Genomic DNA, 21,741 nt, shown 5'->3' with positions numbered 1-21,741 from the left:
TGTCTGCGTGGGTTTCCTCCGGGTGCTCCGGTTTCCTCCCACAGTCCAAAGATGTGTGGGTCAGGTAAATTGGCCATGCTAAATTGCCCGTAGTGTTAGGTAAGGGGTAAATGTAGGGGTATGGGTGGGTGGCGGGTCGGTGTGGACTTGTTGGGCCGAAGGGCCTGTTTCCACACTGTAAGTCTAGTCTAGTCTAAAACACAGAGCAGATTTACTGACCCTAATTTAATTAGGCTTACGTTTTACTTCAAATAATTATTCTAATAACAGGTAAACAAATACGAACTATCGACATATAACTCAAATAGTTAAAACTCTAACTTCCATCTTAACCACCTCCCTGCACACGCACACATGAAGATACAGAGACAAAAGCCTATTACATTCTGGATTGCATTCCCCTACTGGGGAAGCAGTTCACTGGCATCCTCCTTAGAACTTGAGTGTTGGCTCTGAAGGAAAGGGAAGCAGCAAAGAGGAGGAACCAGCTTCAAACCTGCTAGCAAAGGAACACTCAGCAAATTGGGAGCTAGGAAAGCTTGAAACCATTGAGGTTATAAATTCAGAAAAATGAATGTTGAATTCTTGTTTAATGCTGCATATGTTCAGGGGATATTCTGTGGGGAGAAATAAAGCAGTGGGTGCCATTGTAACAAATGCAATGTAAATCATTAAATTAAATCTAAGTTGCAGTAGAAAGGGCAGTAACTCTTGGTTAAAGTATTTCAGCTTTAAAATATGATGGAAAAGCAATAGCTGTGAGCTCATCAATCTGGATGGTGTTTGCAGTGGTGGCTTTTGAACATAGAAGTGTCTATAAGTTATTTTGAAAAAATATTTTGTTGCTAACTTATGCCTGTTGTAGAGTGCCAGCTTAAACACTGGAATTGAGGAAATCAATGCTTTCCTTGTGTATTATGATTTGAAATTTGATGGTTAATAATTTTTGACAAAATGATGAAGTTATCTAATTCTACATTTATGCAAGTCCAAATGATATATGCATCAATGTAAATACAGAAATTAATGTTGGTACATGAATGCATCACCTAATAAAGGAGTTATTGACAGTGATAATGTTGCCTGAAAGCCAAAGTTTAGCCCACAAATTAAAAAGTAGTCCTCTAGTGCTCTAAAAGAATTTGTTCTGATATCTTTACATTCAGTTCTATAGTCACCAGCATAGGAGCTTTAATTAGACCATTAGGACCCATTATGGAAGAAATCTAGGTTCAGGTTCTTTCTTAATTCACTTGGGGTGGGCATCATTGGTTGACCAGCGTTTATTGCCTCTCCTTGGCTGCTGTTGAGGTGCTGCCTTAAACTGCATCAGAAGTCACATGATACCAGGTTATAATCCAACTGGTTTGTTTTAAATCACAAAATCACAAGCTTTTGGCACTGCTGCATTGTCAAGTGAAGCACTATGACTTCTGACCTTGCCCATCCCAATCCAATACCGGCACCTCCACATCATTCTTAAACTGCTGATTTTAACCCAGTGACAGTAATGTAATAATGATATGTTTTCAAATCAGGATGGTGATTGGCTTGGAGAGGAACTTAAGGTGGTGGTCTTCCATGTATCTACTGCCCTTGTTCTTCCAGATGGAAGTAGTCATGGCTTTGGAAGGTGCTGTCTAAGGATCTTTGAATCTGTTGACATAAGCAAGCAATTTTATAAGGTACTCAATGAAATGTTACAATACAATCTTAAGCTTTGATAAATGAGCAAAAATTGTGATGCAGTTTGCTGATTGATGGTTTGTACTTTGTCATTCACCGTACACATTTGATTGAGAAATCTTCCCCATTCATCATTTTTAATAAAATGGGAGACTTTGGCTGACACTTACTTATACAATGTTGAAATTTGGTTGACAGAGTTTATCAAGTTTAGCTGAAAGTTCATCCAGTTTTTCCTTTAACTTGTGCATCTGGAGACTTTTGGAATACTGTGTTCAGTTCTAGTCTCCCTGTTATGGGAATGATGTTGTGCAACTTGAATTCAGAAAAGATTTACAAGGATGTTGCTTAGGTTGGAGGGTTTTAGCTATAGGGAGAGGCTGAACAGGCTGTGGCTGTTTTCCCTATAGCCGAGGGGTGCCTTATTGAAGGTTATAAAATCATGAGGGGCATATATAGAATGAATAGTTAAGGTCTTTTCCCCAGGGTAGCGGAGTCCAAAACTAGAGGGTAGAAGTTTAAGGTGAGAGGGGAAACATTTAAAAAGTGCCTACGGGGCAACTTTTTCAGAGGGTGGTGCGTGTATGGAATAAACTGCCAGAGGAACTGGTGGAGGCTGGTACAATGAGAATATGTCAAAAGCATCTGGATGGGTATATTAATAGGAAGGGTTTAGAGGGATATGGGCCAAATGCTGGTAAAGTGGACGAGATTAATTTAGGATATCTGGTCAGCATGGATGAGTTGGACTGAAGGGTCTGTTTCCCTGCTGTACATCTCGATAATTCTGTTGATGAGTTTGGAGGTGAATGGGGAATTGAATTGTGCAGCTGTCAGGAAATTTGTCATTGAATGTCATATAAGTGGGCGGCACGGTGGCACAGTGGTTAGCACTGCTGCCTCACAGCGCCTGAAGACCCGGGTTCAATTCCCGACTCAGGCGACTGACTGTGTGGAGTTTGCACGTTCTCCCCGTGCCTGCGTGGGTTTCCTCCGGGTGCTCCGGTTTCCTCCCACAGTCCAAAGATGTGCGGGTCAGGTGAATTGGCCATGCTAAATTGCCCGTAGTGTTAGGTAAGGGGTAATGTAGGGGTATGGGTGGGTTTCGCTTCGGCGGGTCGGTGTGGACTTGTTGGGCCGAAGGGCCTGTTTCCACACTGTAAGTCTAATCTAATCTAAAAAAAAAACTCTGCAGTTGGTCTTTTTAACAGTCTGTACGTAGGTTCCCAAAGTGTCTTGCATCTCATACCTTCATGAGGCCAGAACACAACTGTGAGTGATTGTTTAACAAAATTGATACCTGGGAAGACTTTAAAATCTAAAATTGCTAAGCCATGATGAACCAGACCGAAAACGTTATGCTTGCAGGATTACTTTTGACATCCTGAAATCAATACATTTTTGTCATTGTAAGCTTTTTAGAAAATGTGCATCTCCACCTTCTTGCTGTCAGCCTTTTACTTCACCATGGTACCAACTTACACTGCAATAACCTGAACATCTGGGAGAAGCAAGAGAATTAGCAACATCAACAGCAGCTAAATCATCACCAACTGTCTGCTACTAAGTAAGTGCCGCTCTACAGGGCAGAGAATTTGGATACAGTAGGCTGTCTCTAAAGAAGGGGGCTGTTAATAGAATCATCCGACAGAGACAGAGAGAAGAACAGCTTTTTTGACATGTGTGCGCACCAGTGTCTCAGAGAATCATGATTTCACGCTATATCCTTGGAAGAAGACTACCTTCCCAGTGGGAAAGCTGAGCATGCATTTCTGGTAACTACAGGTAGCAGTCACAAGAGCCTTTTCCAAGTCCCCATTTCTCTCCCAAGTTGAGTACTCTCTTGCAAGGAAAGTCATGATTGTAATGTTGGTATACATCACAGAACCAGGCATTTCAGCCCAACTCAAAAGTGCTGCATTGTGTAGAGAGAAGGACAACATTTGTGGAGGTTAAAAGTGAGGAATGGAAATGAGATGGGGCAAAAATGAAAGCAGATGTTAGCTATTCAGATAGTGGTTGCAGGAGATGCCTAGAGAGAGCAGGATGAGTTCTGACCAAAGATCAGTTGACCTAAGTGTTAACTCTGCCTTCTCTCCACAGATGTTGCCAGATGTGCTGGTTTTTCAGCAATTTCTGTATTTGCTTCTGATTTCCAGTATCTGGAGTTCTTTGGTTTTGTTGAGTTCACGGTATGTTGTTTAGGGGAGTACAGGAGAATACTGGGTCAGAGTGAGATTTTGCACCTGAAAGTGTTATAATGCTCACCTTTCTCACTGTTGGGAATCTTGACCTATAGGGTGCCATTGTCAGGTTGGGGGAAATCAGACCTGTTTTTGCTGATTTTTGTTGGCCTCTGTCTTGACACTTGCTTGATTTGAGAGTCTGTTTTCTTTCTCACATCCTTGGGAAGCTTCAAATCACTTTTGCCTTTCAGATAAAAGTGACATCTGGAGCAATGGGAGTGTGGGGTACGCTTCTTTGATCTCCCTTGTATTGCAGTGATTTCTGGAGCTTCATAAAACTGTATCTAGTTTAACTATTCCGATTCTTAGTTGGAAATCCTTTCTTGGATAGATTTGGTCATTGTCCTATCCATCTTCTGACCCTTGATGGTTGGGAAACCCAGAATTGGTTGTCTATTCCATAGCTCAGTTTAAGAGCCATGATAATGCTCCACTGCAGATTCTAATGGGTTGATGACCCACTACAGCTCCTACTGGGGCTATCATTTGAACATTCTGATCTTTATATTTGCATTTCAGAAAATGTGAAATTGGAGTTTAGATGCATTTGTACTGGTGAGTATCTGCTGTTGTAACTGACACGTTGCTCAGGGCAAGTCCATTAGGGAGACATGATAAATATTATTACAACGTGAATTGCCCAGAATGGACCCAGAGCTTCCTGTTTGCACTGTGTTTTGACAAATAAAGTCACAAAAGATGCTATTATAGGAATGGGCAGTCTCGTGACTGGCATGTGTTCCTTTCTGATAATTTCTGTAGATCAGCCACATTTAAGCATTTGTGTTTTTGTTTCTATCCTAGTTTAATGACTATGTGTTATAATCCTGACATTTTGAAGAAAATAGGAGAAAGTGTGGACTGCAGATGCTGGAGATCAGAGCTTAAAAATGTGTTGCTGGAAAAGCACAGCAGGTCAGGCAGCATCCAAGGAACAGGAGAATCGACGTTTTGGGCATAAGCCCTTCTTCAGGAATCTATTCTGATGTATTGTTTGCAACCTGTGGAATAGAGCTAAAATCAAATACTGCAATTTTCTCTCCCTATTTAATTTTATTGTGATACTTTAATACATCTTCAATCATGTATCCTAGATTTTCACAATATGTTCAAACCAGTGACTTAGGACAATACTTCTGGAAGATTGGGATGGGTGGAGGATCTTTTCCACAGCTTCATTCTTCACACTCGTCATCAGATGAGCAATGTGACAAATCAGCTATAGTGGAGAGAGAGAGAAATGTTGACTGGGATAAGGCTGTATTTCCAGCATGTGGTATCTCGTGTTTTTGGATGCTGTAGCAGGTAGGGTGAAAGACAAACTGAGAAATAGTCAGGAGACGCATTTATCTAAGTGCTTCGAGTGGGGTAAATGCTGAAAAACCCTGCACCTGATGGACTCCAAAATTTAATCTTAAACTCTCCCAATAATCCTAATGGTGCTAGAAGGAGGGGTCTTTCTGAGAATGGTGTTTAGCCACACTTTACCTAGTGGACTTGGGTAAAGTGCAAAATGATACTGGAGAGAGAATAGATAGTGACTGTATCAGGCAAGTGCAAATTCTATTGGTAAGAATTGCTGATTAGATTAATTTAGAGATAATTAAACTGAGAGAATGGTTTCCATGCATGCCAGCTGGTGAGCTGTCTGATCAGTTTCCATGCATCTGCATTTAACGAATTTGAGCTTTCAGCTTGAACTTTTAAATTATTGCATCTTGTGTGTGTAAGCCTGATCTATAGAACTTGTGAATACTCACTGGATTTATATTGCAATGTGGATTGGGGGGTGGGGGGAAGAGTTTTGTTTTAACTGCTATTAGTAATTACTGTTATTAGCTTACCATTAGTGGCATTTACAAATGGTGTGCATAATGGTGCATCTAATATGCAAAAGCAGTAGTATTCACACTGTAGATGTTTTCTATAACCTGGATTGTGGCGTGAATGATAATTAAGCAGGTGAAAAGGTTCATTGAAACATCACATGATCAAGGAAGAAAAATGCTACATTTTGTTTTGTTGGTGACCTCTGCTGGTAAGAAATAGAATGGATTTTTCCTGGCATTAGGCATTATGCCTGTCTTGTGCAGCTAGCAGAAGAGAGGAATATTGAATTTGATAATATTTAACACAGCCCTTGCAGTCAATAGATTTTGATTTATATTCTCTTCAAAACTCCCAGACCTGCTGAGCTTTTCCAGCAACTTGTGTTTTTGTTTCTATCCTAGTTTAATGACTATGTGTTATAATCCTGACATTGTGAAGAAAATAGGAGAAAGTGAGGACTGCAGATGCTGGAGATCAGAACTTAAAAATGTGTTGCTGGAAAAGCGCAGCAGGTCAAGCAGCATCAAAGGAACAGGAGAATCGACGTTTCAGGCATAAGCCCTTCTTCAGGATTAGACTAGGATAGAAACAAACAAAAACACAAGTTGCTGGAAAAGCTCAGCAGGTCTGGGAGTATTTGTGAAGAGAAATGAAAGTTCATGTTTCGGGTCTGCTGACCCTTCCTCAGAACTGATAGTAGCTAGGAACATATTAGTTTATATGCAGAAGATAGGTTGGGAGGGCAGGGTGAGGGAGTAAAGAGTAAATGATAGCTAGGGATAGAGCCCAAAGAGAGAGAACAACAGTTAGACAGACAAAGGAGTGGATAATGGTCTTGCTAGGCAGGTGAATTGCTGGTAAAGGAGACTGTTAGTGGCTAACAATAGGTAGTATGTACTGTAATGGCACACTATGTGAAAACAAGGCCTGGTGTGTAGGGTAGGGAGCTAGGACATGGGAGAGTTCAGGCCTTAAAATTATTGAACTTGAATCTGGAACATTGTAGCAAGTCTGAGACAAAGATGTTGGCCAGGGAACAGAATGCGAGGATATATAGTCCAGATAGCTGTGGGAGTCACTGGGCTTATAGTAGATATTAGTGGCCAATCTATTCCCAGAAATAGAAACAGAGATGTCAAGAAGGTGAAGGGAGGAGTCAGACGACAGATGAAAATGAAGGTGGGGAGGAAATTGGAAGCAAAATGCATGAACTTGTCCAATTATGGATGAGAGAGGGAAGCAGTGCCAATATTGCAAGAGTTGTGGATGGGAGCCAGAATAGGATTGGAACAAGGAATGTTCTACATACCCCGCTAAGAAACTGGCACAACTGGGATCCATGGCCACCCTCCTGACCTGAAGAACATGAGTGGAGTTAAAAGATAAGTTGTTCAGAGTGAGGACAAACTCAGCCAAGTGGAGGAGGTGGTGTTGGGTGGGGACAGTCAGGCCTTTGCTCTGGCAGGAAGTGGAGATCCTTGAGACCATCCTGGAAGGAGATGGACAAGTAAAGGGATTGCATGTGCATGGTAAAGAGGAGGCAGCTGGAGCCTGCAAACTGGAAATTCCAAAACTCTCAAGACTGAAAGGAATCATGGATGTATGCAGGCTGGGACTGGACAAGGGGAGAAAAGACTGAGTCAAGGTAGGAAGAGAGAGAGATTCTTTGTGGCAGGAGCAGGTTGAAACAATGGGTCTGCCCAGACAGCCCTGTTCGTGGATTTTTGGGAGGAAGTAGTTCCCCAGTCCTGCTCAGCTTGCTTCTATAAGTTTGGAGGCAGTGAGTTGGAGATCACTGGATGAAATGAGGTCAGTGACCATAGTTGATACAACGGCCTGATGTGTCACGGTGGGGCCATGGTCCAGGAGAAGATAGGAGGTATCTGAGAGTTGGCGCTCAGCCTCAACAATGTAGAGGTCAGTATGCCAGTCTACAACAGCACTACCCTTACCAGCAGCTTCATAACAAAGTCAAGTTGGATCTAGGTGCACGGAGTGCAATCAGTTTGGAGGGAGGTAGGTTGGATTGGGTGAGCGGGGACAGAGAAATTAAGGTAACCAAATCTATGTTTTGCCTGTTTTTAAAAAAAAAAGACCATGGGCTTCCAGTTGCCTGCCACTTTAGCATACCACCATGTTCCCTGGCCAACATCTCTGTCTCAGGCATGCTGCAGTGCTCCAGTGAAGCTCAGAGCAAGCTGGAAGAACAACACCTTATTTTCTGCTTGGGGACCCTACAACCCTCTGGATTCAATAATGAGTTCAATCATTTTGATGCCTGAATTCTCCCATATCCTAGCCCCCTACCCCACACACTAAGCCTTGTTTGCACATAGTCTGCCGTTACAGCACACTACCTATTGTTAGCCACTAACAGTCTCCTTTAACAGCAATTCTCTCTCCTAGCAAGACTGTTATCCGCTCCTTTGCCTGTCCAGCTGCTCTTCTCTCTTTGGGTTCTCTACCCACCAATCGTTTACTCCTTACCCTCTCCTCTATCCTATCTTCTGAGCAACGGTCACTAGACACGAAATGTTAACTTTGATTTCTCTTCACAGATGCTGCCAGACCTGCTGAGCTTTTCCAGCAACTTCTGTTTTTGTTTCCGCAGTTTTTTCAGTTTTTATTAGAGTACTTTGAAGCACAGATGCAGTTGTAACTTGGGAAAATATGACAAGCAACTTGCACGCAATTAGTTTCCAGATAATCATTTAGGAGCAGTGTTAGTTAATTGATAAATATTCATAGAATCCCGACAGTGTAGAAACACTCTCTTCGGCCTAGCAAGTCCACACCAACTGTCCGAAGCATTACCCACCCAGAACCATTCCCCCATCCCTATATTTACCGCTGACTAATACACCTAACTTACACGTCCCTCAACATTATGGGCAATTTAGCATAGCCAATTCACCTCCCCTGCACATCTTTGGACTGTGGGAGGAAATTGGAGTACTCTGAGGAAACCCATGCAGACGCGGGGAGAATGTGTAGACTCCATACAGACAGTCACCCGAAGCGGGAATCGAACCTAGGTCCCTGCCGCTGTGAGGCAACATTGATAATTACTGAGCCATATTGCTGCCCTATATTGGCCAAGGTGCTAGGAGAACTCCCCTGCTTTTTTTTAGAAGAGTTTTATTGCATTCATCTAAATTAACAATGTTGCTTAATATCATTTTTAAGCTGGCATCTTTGACACACTGAGATGAGAGACTACTCTGATGCAAGAGGTCTAATACTGAGCCACACAAAACACTTCCAGTATTATTAATAAGGGATACAGTAGCATAATAGTTGTGTTACTGGACTAGTAAGTTAGATGCAGGCATGTGAGTTCAAATGCACGACTACAGCTGGAGAGTTTAAATTTTTAAAATTTATTTGTGGGACATTTGCGTCGTTGGCTAGCTGGCATTTATTGCCTGTCCCTAGTTGCTTTTAACAAGGTGGTACTGAGCTGCCTTCTTGAATAACTGCAGTCCACCTGCTGTAGGTTGACCCACGATGCTATTGGGGGGGGGGGTATTCCAGAATTTTGATCCAGGGACAGTGAGTGTTGTTGAAACTGCACCCATCCATGCAAGTGGGGAGTATTCCATCACATTCCTGAGTTGTACCTTGTAGATGGTGGACATATTTTGGGGAGTCAGGAGGTTACTTGCCATAGTATTCTAGCTTCTAACCTGCCTTTCCAGACGCTTGTTTTTATGTGGCAGGTCCAGTTCAGTTTCTGGACAATGGTTATCCCCCAGGATAATGATAAATGGGAATTTAGTGATGGTAAATGAATGTGATGGAGTGGTGATTAGATCATCTCCTATTGGAAATTATCATTACCTGGCATTTATGTGGTGCAAACGTTACTTGTTACTTGCTATTTTTCAGCCCAAGCCTGTTTCAGAGCAAATGACACTGAACATTGTGCAATTACTGGTAAACATCTCCACTCCTGACCTTATAATGGAGGGAAGATCACTGACAAAGCAGTGAAGGTGGTTTGGCTTAGTACATTGCCCTTAGCACACGCCTGCAGAGACGTCCTGGAGCTGAGATGACAGACCTCCTCCAACAAGCGCAACCATCTTCACAAGTGTCAAGTATGACTTTAACCAGCAGAGAGTTTGCCACCTGATTCCCACTAATTGTGGTTTTACAAGAACTTCTTGATGTCAAAGGCTGTCACTCTCACCTTGCATCTGGATTTCAGTGCTTTTGTTTGAACCAAGGTTGCAATGAGGTCAGGAGCTGAGTGGCCCTGGAAGAACCAAATTGGGCATCACTGAGCAGGTCCTGCTTGTTAGGACGGTTGATGACACCTTATATCTTTTGTCTGGGACATACCTGTAAGTTATGATTCTCTGAGTATGAATATGTCAGGCTTAAATAGTTGGTGAGATGTCTCACCTAGTTTGGGAAGTCACCCACAGATGTTGGTAAGGAGGACTTTGCATGTTCGACAGGTCTGTTTTTGCCATTGTCAATGCCAGGTGGTCCTTCTGATTTAATTTCTTTGTTGAGACAAAGAGATAACTGAGTGGCATTTTTCTGCAAGGCCACTTCAGAAGGCATTTGAGAGTCAACCACATCTGTGTGTCTGGAATTAAGTGTTGGCCAGACCAGATGAGGACGGCAGATTTCCTTCCCTTAGGGAGGGCTAGTGAGCCAGATGGGTTTTTTTGACATTGGCAATGGTTTCGTAGACTTGTAATTCCAGATATTTTCTATTGAATTAAATTTTCACCACCTGCTGTGGTGGGATTTGAACTCAGGCCCTCAGAATCTTAGCTGAGTTTCTGGATCAATAATCGAGCGATAATACCACTAAGCTAACAGTTCCCCATTCCTTCATTGAATTAAATCAACCTGTAGTAAAGACAGTGTGATTAACAGTGGCTACAAAACCTCTGGATTGCAGTCTTTAAAAAAAAAACCATCTGGTTCACTAATGTCCTTTAGAAAAGCAAATCTGCCATCCTTACCCAGTGTGGCCTTTGTGTGATTCCAGATTCACACGAGATGTGGTTGACTTCTAACCACTTTCTGCAATGCTGTAGCAGGCCACTCAGTTGAATCAACACAGGGTCGAGAAATTTTGGTTATTTGGCAGATTTCTGACTTCCATATCTCATAAATCTACCTCTTTAAATATCTTTTCCAGCCTTCCTATTGGGATTTTTTAAAAATCGCAGCTCTGCAGTCAGCGAGTGTGGGAACTGATTGCAAAGTTACGATTGCGGAGCAGCCAGCATAGGAAAGGCAAAGCTACTGCTCCAGTCACAGATTCTGTCTTTTTGAAACTGGCTTCTCCAGCTCCCCCAGTCACAAGTTCCTCTCTCCTTATTTTGCTGCTCCTGAAGGGGCAGAATGTGCGATTGGTGAAGTTGGTGCATACCAAATCTTTAGGAAAGGAGAGAGAGAGAGGTGTCTTTTTTGTCCCAATAATAATAAAGGTCCAGCAAGTACTTTGTGACATTTATTTCCCTGGGAATTACTTGTCAGTTGATGTGATGATTGAGTCAGATTGCTGTCTGTTGTGATGGAGGGTCTGGGCCTTTGACACTATTGCGCAGTTGGATGTATTTTTAAAAAAAAACTTTGATAATACTTCTAATGTTTCTTTTAGAAAAGAAAGACTTGATTCACTGCAACCCACTAAAAGTTTCTATATCTGAAAAGCAATGTGAAATTAATCAAGATCACAAACAGATATCAATCAACAATGGCTGTCTCGGCTCTCAAACAAGCTTTATTATATATTAAAAACCCAGACAATCTTTACTGTTTTGAAGCATTTGGGCCCTAACTTGTTTAGCAGCTTTGGCTGACTGATCACTGCTAAGGTTTCACTTTTTTTTGTATGGTCTTCACTGGTTTTCAGACTGTTTCCTTCCTTTTATGTTGGAGAGTGGGTTGAATGTTTAAAATATCTGAATAGTTGCAGCCCAATAGAAGATTCAAGACACAATTATTTTTAAGTATATTGGTTTTAACAAGTGAAAAGATATGAATTAATCCAATTATAAAGCTATATTTCTAATTGGTGATCATGGGGGACTTCAATATGCAGGTGGGTTGGTTGAATAATGTTGCCGGTCCAAAGAAAGGGAGTTCATGGAATGCTTACGGGATGGCTTTTTGGAACAGCTTGTGATGGAGCCCACAAGGGAGCAGGCTATTCTGGACTTAGTGCTATGTAATGAGCCAGATTTTATAAAAACTCTTAAAGTAAGGGAGCAGTTAGGAGGCAGCGATCATAATATGGCAGAGTTCAGTCTGCAGTTTGAAAGAGAGATGGCAAAATCGGATGTAATGATGTGACAGGTAAATAAAGGTAATTACAGGGGCATGACCGAGGAACTGACGAATATCGACTGGAAGCAAAGCCTAGTGGGCAAAACAGTAGAGCACAATGCCTGGAGTTTCTGGGTGTAATTGAGGACGGTATAGAGGTTCATCCCAAAGAAAAGAAAGATAACCATGGCTGACAAAGGAAGTCAGGAAATGTATCAAAGAGAAAGAGACAGCCTATAAAGTGGCCAAGAGTACTGGGAAATCAGAAGATTGGGAAGGCTACACTAACAAATGGAGGATAACAAAGAGAGAAATAAGGAAGGAGAGGCTCAAATATGAAGATAGGTTAGCCAGTAATTTAGAAATGATAGTAAAAGTTTTTTTCAATCATAAGAAACAAACGAGAGGCAAAAGTAGAGATTGGGCTGCTCCAACTTGATGCTGGAAGACTAGTGATGGGAAATGAGGAAATAGCTGAAGAACTTAATAAGTACTTTGTATCAGCCTTCACGGTGGAAGGCGTGAGCAATATCCCAACAATTATGGAGAGTCAGGAGACAGTGTTGAGTATAGTAGGCATTACAAAAGAGAAAATGCTGTAAAAGCGAAAATGTCTAAAAATTGATAAATCTCCTGGCCACGATGGACTACATCCTAGAGTTCTGAGAGAGCTGACTGAGAAAATAGCAGAGGCATTAGTTGTGGTCTTTCAAAAGCCACTGGAGTCAAAGTCCCAGATGGTTGGAAAATCGCTGTTGTAACCTCCTTGTTCAATAAAGGATCAAGACAGAAGATGGAAAATTATAGGCCGATTAGACTAACCTCGGTTGTTGGTAAAATTCTCGAATCCATCGTTGAGCATGAAATTTCTAAATTCTTGGAAGTGCAGGGTTGGATTAGAGCAACTCACCATGCATTTAGTAAGGGAAGGTTGTGCCTGACAAACCTGTTAAAATTCTTTTGAAGTGGTAACAAGTAGGTTAGACCAGGGAAACCCAGTGGATATTATCTATCTAGACTTCCAAAAAGCCTTTGATAAGGTGCCTCATGGGAGGTTGCTGAGTAAGGTGAGGGCCCATGCTGTTCGAGGTGAGCTACTGTCATGAGTTGAGGATTGGCTGTCTGACAGAAGTCAGAGAGTTGGGATAAAAGGTTCTTCTTTGGAATGGCAGCAGCAGACAAATGGTGTCCCACACGGTTCTGTGTTGGGGCCGCAGCTGTTCGCTTTATATATTAATGATCTGGAGGAAGGGACTGGAGGCATTCTGGTGAAATTTGCTGATGATATGAAGTTAGGTGGGCAGACAGGTAGTACTGAGGAGGTGGGGAGCTGCAGAAAGATTTAGACAGGTTTTAGGAAATAGCTGATGAAATTAAACATGAGCAAACGTGAGGTCTTGCACTTCAGAAAAAAGAGTACAGGCATGGTCTATTTTCTAAACAGTGAGAAAATTCATAAAGCTGTGGTACAAGGGGATTTGGGAGTGCTAGTCCAGGATTCTCTAAAGGTTAACTTGCAGGGTTGAGTCTGTGATTAAGAAAGCGAATGTAATGCTGTCATTTATCTCGAGGGTTGGAATATAAAAGCAGCAATGTGCTTCTGAGACTTTATAACTCTCTATTAAGGTCCCATTTAGAATACTGTGTACAATTTTGGGTCACACACCTCAGGAAGGACATAGGCACTGGAGCATGTCCAGCAGAGATTCACATAGATGATCCCTGGAATGGTAGGCCTAACATACGATGAATGGCTGACGATCCTGGGATTGTATTTATTAGAGTTTAGAAGGTTGAGGGAAGATCTAATAGAGACTCACAAGATAATGCATGGCTTAAAAGGGTGGATGTTGGGAAGTTGTTTCTGTCAGGCGGGGAGACTAGGATCCGTGGAGACATTTCTTCAGCCAGAGTGGTAAGCCTGTGGAATTCATTGCCACTGAGTGCAGTGGAGATCGGGACGTTGAATGTCTTCAAGGCAGAGATTGATAAAATTTTGATCTCTCAAGGAATTAAGGGCTACAGGAGAATATGGGTAAGTGGAGTTGAAATGCCCATCAGCCATGATTAAATGGTAGAGTGGACCCAATGAGCCAAATGGTCTTACTTCTACTCCCTATGTCCTATGGTCTTAGGTTGAGATAGAAGCCCTGAGGAGTTATTTGCAGGACACACTCTAGTATGGGGAACAAGTTTTATCTTCCAAAAGATTCTCATATGCACGACAATGATACATAGTTGTTTAAATTGTAGAGGAGTAGGCTATGGCAAGCTTCACAGTGGAGCTGTCCAGGTTGGGAGTGTCAGGTATAGGATTGTGACCTGATCCAGAGTGCACTTTTAAAAAGGCCCTGGTTAAAATAGGAAAACCTGAGTTTGGTTGGGAACTCTGGAATCGGATTCTGGCTATTATTTTTCAAGAGTTCTCAAGTCAACTTGACTCTGAAAATTGCTTTCTCTCTCTCTCTCTCTCTCTCTCTCTCTCTCTCATTCCTCCCCAAAACCATCTTTTCCCACTCCCCTTCTCCATTTTGTCTTGAACCACTCCATGCTTGGTCAAGAAAGCAGCTCATTGCCACATTCTAAGACTAGTTATGGGTGGAAAATAAACGCTGCCCTTAGTACCAGCAGTGCCCATGTCCTGTGAGTAAATATAAAGAAACATACTTTATTGGCCACACTTTACAAATCCTATTTTTTCCTCCTGATGCCTTGGTTAGAGAGATTCCTTGGGAGAGAAGGTATAATGTTCTGAACAATGGCAGCAAGGCTAGGGGAAAGTGAAAGCTTCATTTGATGTCTATAGGATTAAGTTCCAATAAGGAAAACAAAACTTTTGAAGCTGCACAGGAAACATTGCAAACAAATGATATTTTGACTTTGCTTTTATTGTTTTAGCCCAGAGTTGGTGGAAGCTAGCCCTGCAGTTGCTGAGAAGAACAGCTACTCAAATCACAACTATGGGACTGCACAACATCATGGGTATAGAGGTCTGCCATATGCTGTAAGTAAGCAAATTCTGTTTCTGTCTGGATGACAATTAAATGCCCGTCTGAAGTACAAAACAGTGTAAACATTCTACCTTCATTCAGGCCTTAAAGCAACACCTTCAGCACTGAGCAGTGTGGCTCCAAAATGTCCCTGGGGTCACGTGTGCAGGGCACACATGGTCAAACCATTCGAGGTTCAGCAGGTAAATTCACAAAACATTTTGGTGATCATTTACATCAGGAGGATCCCATATTAAATCCATTTAAGTTTTACCATGCAATTGATTTCAAAGAGGGAAAAAAGATACACAGCCATGAAAGGACATCACTTCCTAATCAGTGAGATGAACATATGTATCCCAGAGCGTGATACGTGAAACAGCCAGTGGAAACTAGAATTGTTGTACAAGATTAAAGGGTGTGAATTAAGGAAAGATAGAAAATAGGATTAAAAAGTACTTGAAAGGGAGGCAATGAGGATTATGAATTGACGGAAATATCCCAAAGTGATTAGTATTAGGTAGAAGTGCTCCACAGGGTTCTGTTTTAGAATTGCTTCCGTTTACTGTGCATTTCAGTGATTTGGATGGACACATAGAAGGAATATTATTCTAATTTGTTGATGCTACTGAAATATGAGGCATAGTAAATAATTCTGATGATCAAAAGAAAATTGCAAATGGATATTTATCGTGTAAAATGAACAACAATGTGTCTAACCAAATTAGTTGTTACTAACCTGAATATAGTACGTGTTGATGAAAGGAAAATAACTGTACTTCAAGTGAGGGGAAATAAAACTAAGTGACATGGAAGAGCGCGAGGATTTGGGAATTAAGGTTCACAGACATTAAAAGCAGCACCTCAGTGGACAGGGTCATCTTTAAAAAAGAAAAATCCAGATTTGTTCTTTTGAAGTAATTTAGTTAATTTAAGGTAATCAGTCAAACTTGTCGTGTGGCTCAGACATGTATCATATGCTGGGATGTGTTCTCTGCAACAAAAGCAATACTTTTGCATCTTTTTAAAATCACTTGGTTGCTTCAGAAATCTATTGTTCCCTGTTACTTTGTCTATGGAAATGTCTCAACTAATCAAAAACAATATTGCCAAACAATAAAGCACCCTTTTTCATGCAGGATAAACGGTTATGATTGTTTGAAATTTGTCAATCTTAAAACCTGCAATTATACGTTAAATTGTGTTTGCTGCCTTCCATTGCAAGGTGCCAAGAAAGTTTCTGATGAAAGATCACAACTTGAAATGTAAACTCTGAGATTGATATTTATGCTAAGTCCTGAAAATGCAAGATGAGCAGTTTCCCAATTTTCAAATCCCAAGCCTGACACTTTTGCCCATATCTGCCATATTTCTCTCTTCTGAAGGCATGGATGAGCATGGTTTAGGTTTTCTGAGTCCTGAGGCAGTTTCCAAGATATGCAGGTGTCAAGGGGGCTGTGTAAAGGCCAATCTTGGTTTGCTAGGATAGCCCAGACATTGTTTCTTGACCCTCAGTCACTGTCAGCTATCAGCACACCTCAGGATATTATTGATGTGAAAATGTACATTTTAATGCAGCACCTAATTTTGCGACACACAATTGACACACAGCTATCAGAATATCCTAGAATTCTCAGCAGGCTTCTGTCATTGGTTACAGGCTCTCGAACCTTATTTAAGATGCTCTAAATCTTCTGCCAATGCACATGTGTGCTCACACACATGCACGCATGCACACAATATGAAGAAGGAAATTCAAATTTCCTGGTGCTCACAATATCGACCAGAATGTGAGAAGAGGTGCTTACAAGGTTTGCAGTTATGGTTTTCCTAACCATTGAATAGACTATACAAAGAATGACTGGATTCCAGAATTTGCAGTCAAAAAATAAATATTTTACTCTCTCCAACATGTTCCTGCTTCCATTAGAAGATGAGAATCCAGCCCAATTTCTGACTTTGCATGGTGTTACAAGACTGGTTGAATATTTCCAGCATTTTCTGTTTTTATGTTCACATTATTTACTTGTCACTGGCTATGTCCATACAGCAGTTCCTTTCTGCCACAAATGGTTGATTGCTTTCCGGGTGTTATACACATTCAGAATCTATCTTCATTAGTTCTCTACTCAAGCACAATACTAGGAGACTTCTTTGCTATTGTAAAGTTGTGTAGTTTAATGGTTGCTTTCTTCCCAAGGAAGCAAACTGTTTGCACTTCTTTCTTGAATCTTTGTTTGTGTGTGCCTCTCAAGATACCAAATCTTTTAATCTGAACATGCAATTTGTGTCTGCTCTAAGGAAAAGAAGAAGCTATTGCTTCCTGTATATGAGCATTAACATTGTTTAATGAGAACTATCATGGTTAAAATGCTATGTTTATATGAAAGGAGAGCCGGTCACATGTTGCAAGTGAATTTAATGCTGCATTCCAAGTAGTTAACATGTGCAATGTGTTTGCTTTTACAACTAGTATAGTCTAATAGTAGTTAATAATGTACTTTATAGTGGTGCACCAGGAAGTTTTCCTCTTGGATGTAGTTTTCCTACTGGTGCAGTATTGGCTGAGGCTAATCAGTCATACTCTGAAGAAGAGTTCACATACTTGTCTCAGTTACAAGTGGCTGTTGCAGTCAGTGCCACTGCTTATACTCAGAAAATGATGAGGAAAGAAGGAAGCTCAAAGTTTGGGAGAAGATTTGTAGCTTGGGTGCTCGTTGTTGTGGTTCTGTTCGCCGAGCTGGGAATTTGTGTTGCAAACATTTTGTCCCCTATCTAGGTGACATCCTCAGTGCTTGGGAGCCTCCTGTGAAGCGCTTCTGTGATGTTTCCTCCGGCATTTATAGTGGTTTGTCTCTGCCGCTTCCGGTTGTCAGTTCCAGCTGTGCGCTGCAGTGGCCGGTATATTGGGTCCAGGTCGATGTGTTTGTTGATAGAATCTGTGGATGAATGCCATGCCTCTAGGAGTTCCCTGGCTGTTCTCTGTTTGGCTTGCCCTATAATAGTTGTGTTGTCCCAGTCGAATTCATGTTGCTTGTCATCTGCGTGTGTGGCTACTAAGGATAGCTGGTCGTGTCATTTTGTGGCTAGTTGGTGTTCATGGATGCGGATCGTTAGCTGTCTTCCTGTTAGCTGACAAAGCGGCAGCTAAAGATCCACATCCATGAACACCAACTAGCCACGAAACGACACGACCAGCTATCCTTAGTAGCCACACGCGCAGATGACAAGCAATATGAATTCGACTGGGACAACACGACTATTATAGGACAAGCCAAACAGAGAACAGGCAGGGAATTCCTAGAGGCATGGCACTCATCCACAGATTCTATCAACAAACACATCAACCTGGACCCAATATACCAACCACTGCAGCGGACAGCTGGAACTGACAACCGGAAGCGGCAGAGACAAACCACTATAAATGCCGGAGGAAACATCACAGAAGCGCTTCACAGGAGGCTCCCAAGCACTGAGGATGTCACCTAGACAGGGGACAAAACGTCAGCAACACAAATTCCCAGCTCGGTGAACAGAACCACAACAAAGAAGGAAGCTAAATGAGCATTCTCTCTAAAATTGAGGGGGTGTACAGAAATCAAAAAGCAAGGAAGCAAAATCAGATGCTATGTTCCAGTTAGAATTGGAGATATGTGAACATTGATGCAATCATGCTGCCTCCTGCACTGCTGCACATTCAGTTAATTTCAAGGTTTGGAGACAGGTAGTAATGTTTAGCTTTCTGTCAAACTTTAAATCAAGACAGAACTGTATATGTTTTACCATTTATATTAAGTCCTTAAACTTTTAGATTTGTCTGAGAAATGTTTCAAGCTCATCTTTAACGTGATGTCCCTGCAGTTGAAATTAAAATAAAGAATACGACCGGCTCTCCTTTCATATAAACATAATACTCTTTGGCTTGGATAAAATTGCAGTTTGGACTTGGACAGAGTGATTTCAGGCATGGCTTATGTCAAAATCCAATGTATGATCATTGTTTCTTTAAAAAATTGTTTTAAGTGAGAAAGTGAATTGAAAAGCAGTTGAATAGTATTTTATATTGACTATTTTGTGCAAATACGAAGTGAGATTGTAATGTTACAGAAATAAAAAAAATTAATGAAATGAAAAGCCAACTGTTCCAAAGCTGTTTGCTTCAATACTTCTTTGTGTTTTCTTTTATTCTATGTTACTTATTTTGTGTATTCATGACCTTTCCTTTTATTTAAAGGACCACAACTATGGTGCTCCGCCTCCTCCAACACCCCCAGCTTCACCACCTCCACAGACCATCATTGCCCGAGTAGAGCTTAATAGACTACGTTGCCAGCGATATGATGATAATTCTGAAGATAGTGACAGTTCATCTGAGGAAGAGAACATTCCCTGGTGCCATTGTAGTTTAACTCAGGATGGTTTTATTATCGCTTGTGAAAATTGCAGGTATGAAGTGGCACTAGACATCTAAGGGAATTTTTGAACAGGCATAGTAGGTTCAGTGCTTTGGCATGAACTCCAAGGTTTTTGTTCACTGAAGGAGCATCTCCCAAGAAATAAAAAATCATAAAAGACAGATTTACAGCTGTTTTATGATTGTTTGCCATTAGTTGATAGTATGTTTATAAATAACATGAAGCAGACTCTGTGTTGAGATTATAATTGCATTTAAAAAAATGAAAAACTAATGCCACTAGTGATATTTCTTAAAGCAAATTATGGTAGTACTTAATGGTTTCTTTTATAATTTACTTTTTATGGAGCAGTAAAACACTAAATATCCGAATGATATGTCCTAATCCTTTGAGAGAAGCTGAGTCAATACTGATTTAAAAGTCTTGGTTATAGGTTTGATAATCAGTAATTCATTGTGTTGTAATCTGTGTTGATTTTCACAGGGGGCTGGACAGGCGGAAGGTCATCAGACTGCAGCGCAGGAAGCAGGAGAATGTGTCTGGTAAGGAGAAAATATTTATTTGGATACTTCTTTCTGTTCCATTTTATTATTTGCATGGAGTATAGTCACCGTGATTTGTCAGGAATATTTAATCAGTTTGTTTCACTATATATAGATATTTGTTTTAAAGTGATACCAGTGATTTCAAAACTACTTCCTAGGAAGTAATACTGGGGCACCATTCTGTGAGAAAATGTAGAACAAATGCAGTAGCCATGAGGTGTCCAAAAAAGGTATCAATCTTTGCAACTGCTGAGTGTAGTAACTCCTGTGCAACAACACTTTTTTTTAAAAGGACTCATCTCATTTCAAATGATTTTATACAATTCAAAAGCAGACTGATGTCATTTATTCATTCAATATTTAACTATTGTTCACTTAAGAAGCTTGCAGTGCTGTTAAAATTGTTACTCGTTCAGTTTGGAGATTGTCATTCATGAGCAAGTAGAGTGCATTGATCCACCATGTGCCATTTCTTGTACTTTGTGTAACAATTTACAAACTACAGTTTATTCTTCATATATTACTGCTAAATACCTGCTATTAAAATAGAGAAGGGAAAGCTTATTTGTAAAAGTAACAATTGCACTTTGCAGTATTTGCTGCAGCAAATTGATACAGTATATTTGATGCACTGAGTTATTGAATGTTTTGTAGTGAATTTCTTGAATTTGCAGCTGAAGTTAAAGCACTGGAGCAGACACATCTCCCAGGAAATTCATTCCATTTGTTTAACAAATTTATGAGTGAAATCGTCTTTCCCCACAGGTGGAGATAGCAGTGCAACTGAGAGTGGGGATGAAGAAGTCTCACCATCAACGGTGTCATACACCGCGACACAGCACACACCCACCAGCATCACACTTACAGTCAACCGAGTAAAGAGAGCCAAGGCCAAGAAGAGAAAGAGAAGCACAGAAAAAGCAAGAAATGCCCCCAAAACCAAAAAAATCAAGGTAGATATTCAAAGGAAGCATCTGCATATGGAGTGCTAATGGAATTTTATCTTTCGAAGACTTTATAATGTCCATTGCTGCAACTTGGACTTTATATTCCCAAATGTTCATCTTCAGAGAATAGTGCAAAATATAATTTTATAACTGTCAGTATAAGCTTTAAAGTTGAGATTATCAAAATATAATACAGCTATAGCAGAGATCTCCCTCAAAAAGGGCTTGACAGGATATTGAATATTGCTGGTGTTCTGAAAAGTTAGGAAAGGAGAAGGAATGGCTTTATCAATGAAGAGGAATATTGCATTGCTTGAGAGAGAAAATGTTTTAAAGGACTCGAGGACAAAATATATTAGAACTAAGGAATTAAAACTGTGAAACAAAGGGGTTTCAGATTTCTAACATCTGCAGTTCTTTAATTTTTGGTTAGTGTAGGAAAGGTGCAACTACATTGCTCAGCACAGTCCATAGGCCACCCGCAGCTGGAATAATGTTGAGAAACAAGTTTGCAAGGAAATTACAGTAAGGCATGAGAATTATAATGCAGTTACAGTGAGGGAATGTAGACCAGAATAGTAGTAATAATGATGTAAAGCAGACAGAAGGGTATGATTTCCTCAAGGATATTTAGGGAATTTTCTATCGCAATATATTTTCCAGTCCAATGTGAAAGAATACACTCAGACCTGAGCCTTTGTCATGAGTTGGACCAAATACCAGTCAGGGAGAATTTACGGGATAGAGATAATTAAGTTGGAATGTTTAGATTGTTCGTTAACCTTTTC

The 21,741-nt window shown here is 40.8% G+C and overlaps 1 protein-coding gene across 11 annotated transcripts in view; it reads left to right on the top strand.

Moving 5' to 3' along the window:
* Positions 1-21,741, top strand: part of setd5 (SET domain containing 5) — a 159,949-nt gene that overhangs the window by 63,079 nt on the left and 75,129 nt on the right. For all 11 annotated transcript variants that reach the window (XM_060835435.1, XM_060835434.1, XM_060835433.1 and 8 more), the window contains 4 exons: positions 14,955-15,060; positions 19,281-19,492; positions 19,945-20,003; positions 20,772-20,959. In XM_060835435.1, coding sequence (XP_060691418.1) covers positions 14,955-15,060; positions 19,281-19,492; positions 19,945-20,003; positions 20,772-20,959 — 565 coding nt within the window. The remainder of the gene's footprint in view (positions 1-14,954; positions 15,061-19,280; positions 19,493-19,944; positions 20,004-20,771; positions 20,960-21,741) is intronic.

This window comes from Hemiscyllium ocellatum, chromosome 14, assembly GCF_020745735.1.
Source record: "Hemiscyllium ocellatum isolate sHemOce1 chromosome 14, sHemOce1.pat.X.cur, whole genome shotgun sequence".
In the NCBI taxonomy this organism is placed as follows: Eukaryota; Metazoa; Chordata; class Chondrichthyes; order Orectolobiformes; family Hemiscylliidae; genus Hemiscyllium; species Hemiscyllium ocellatum.
This window is presented reverse-complemented; position numbering and strand designations above follow the sequence as displayed.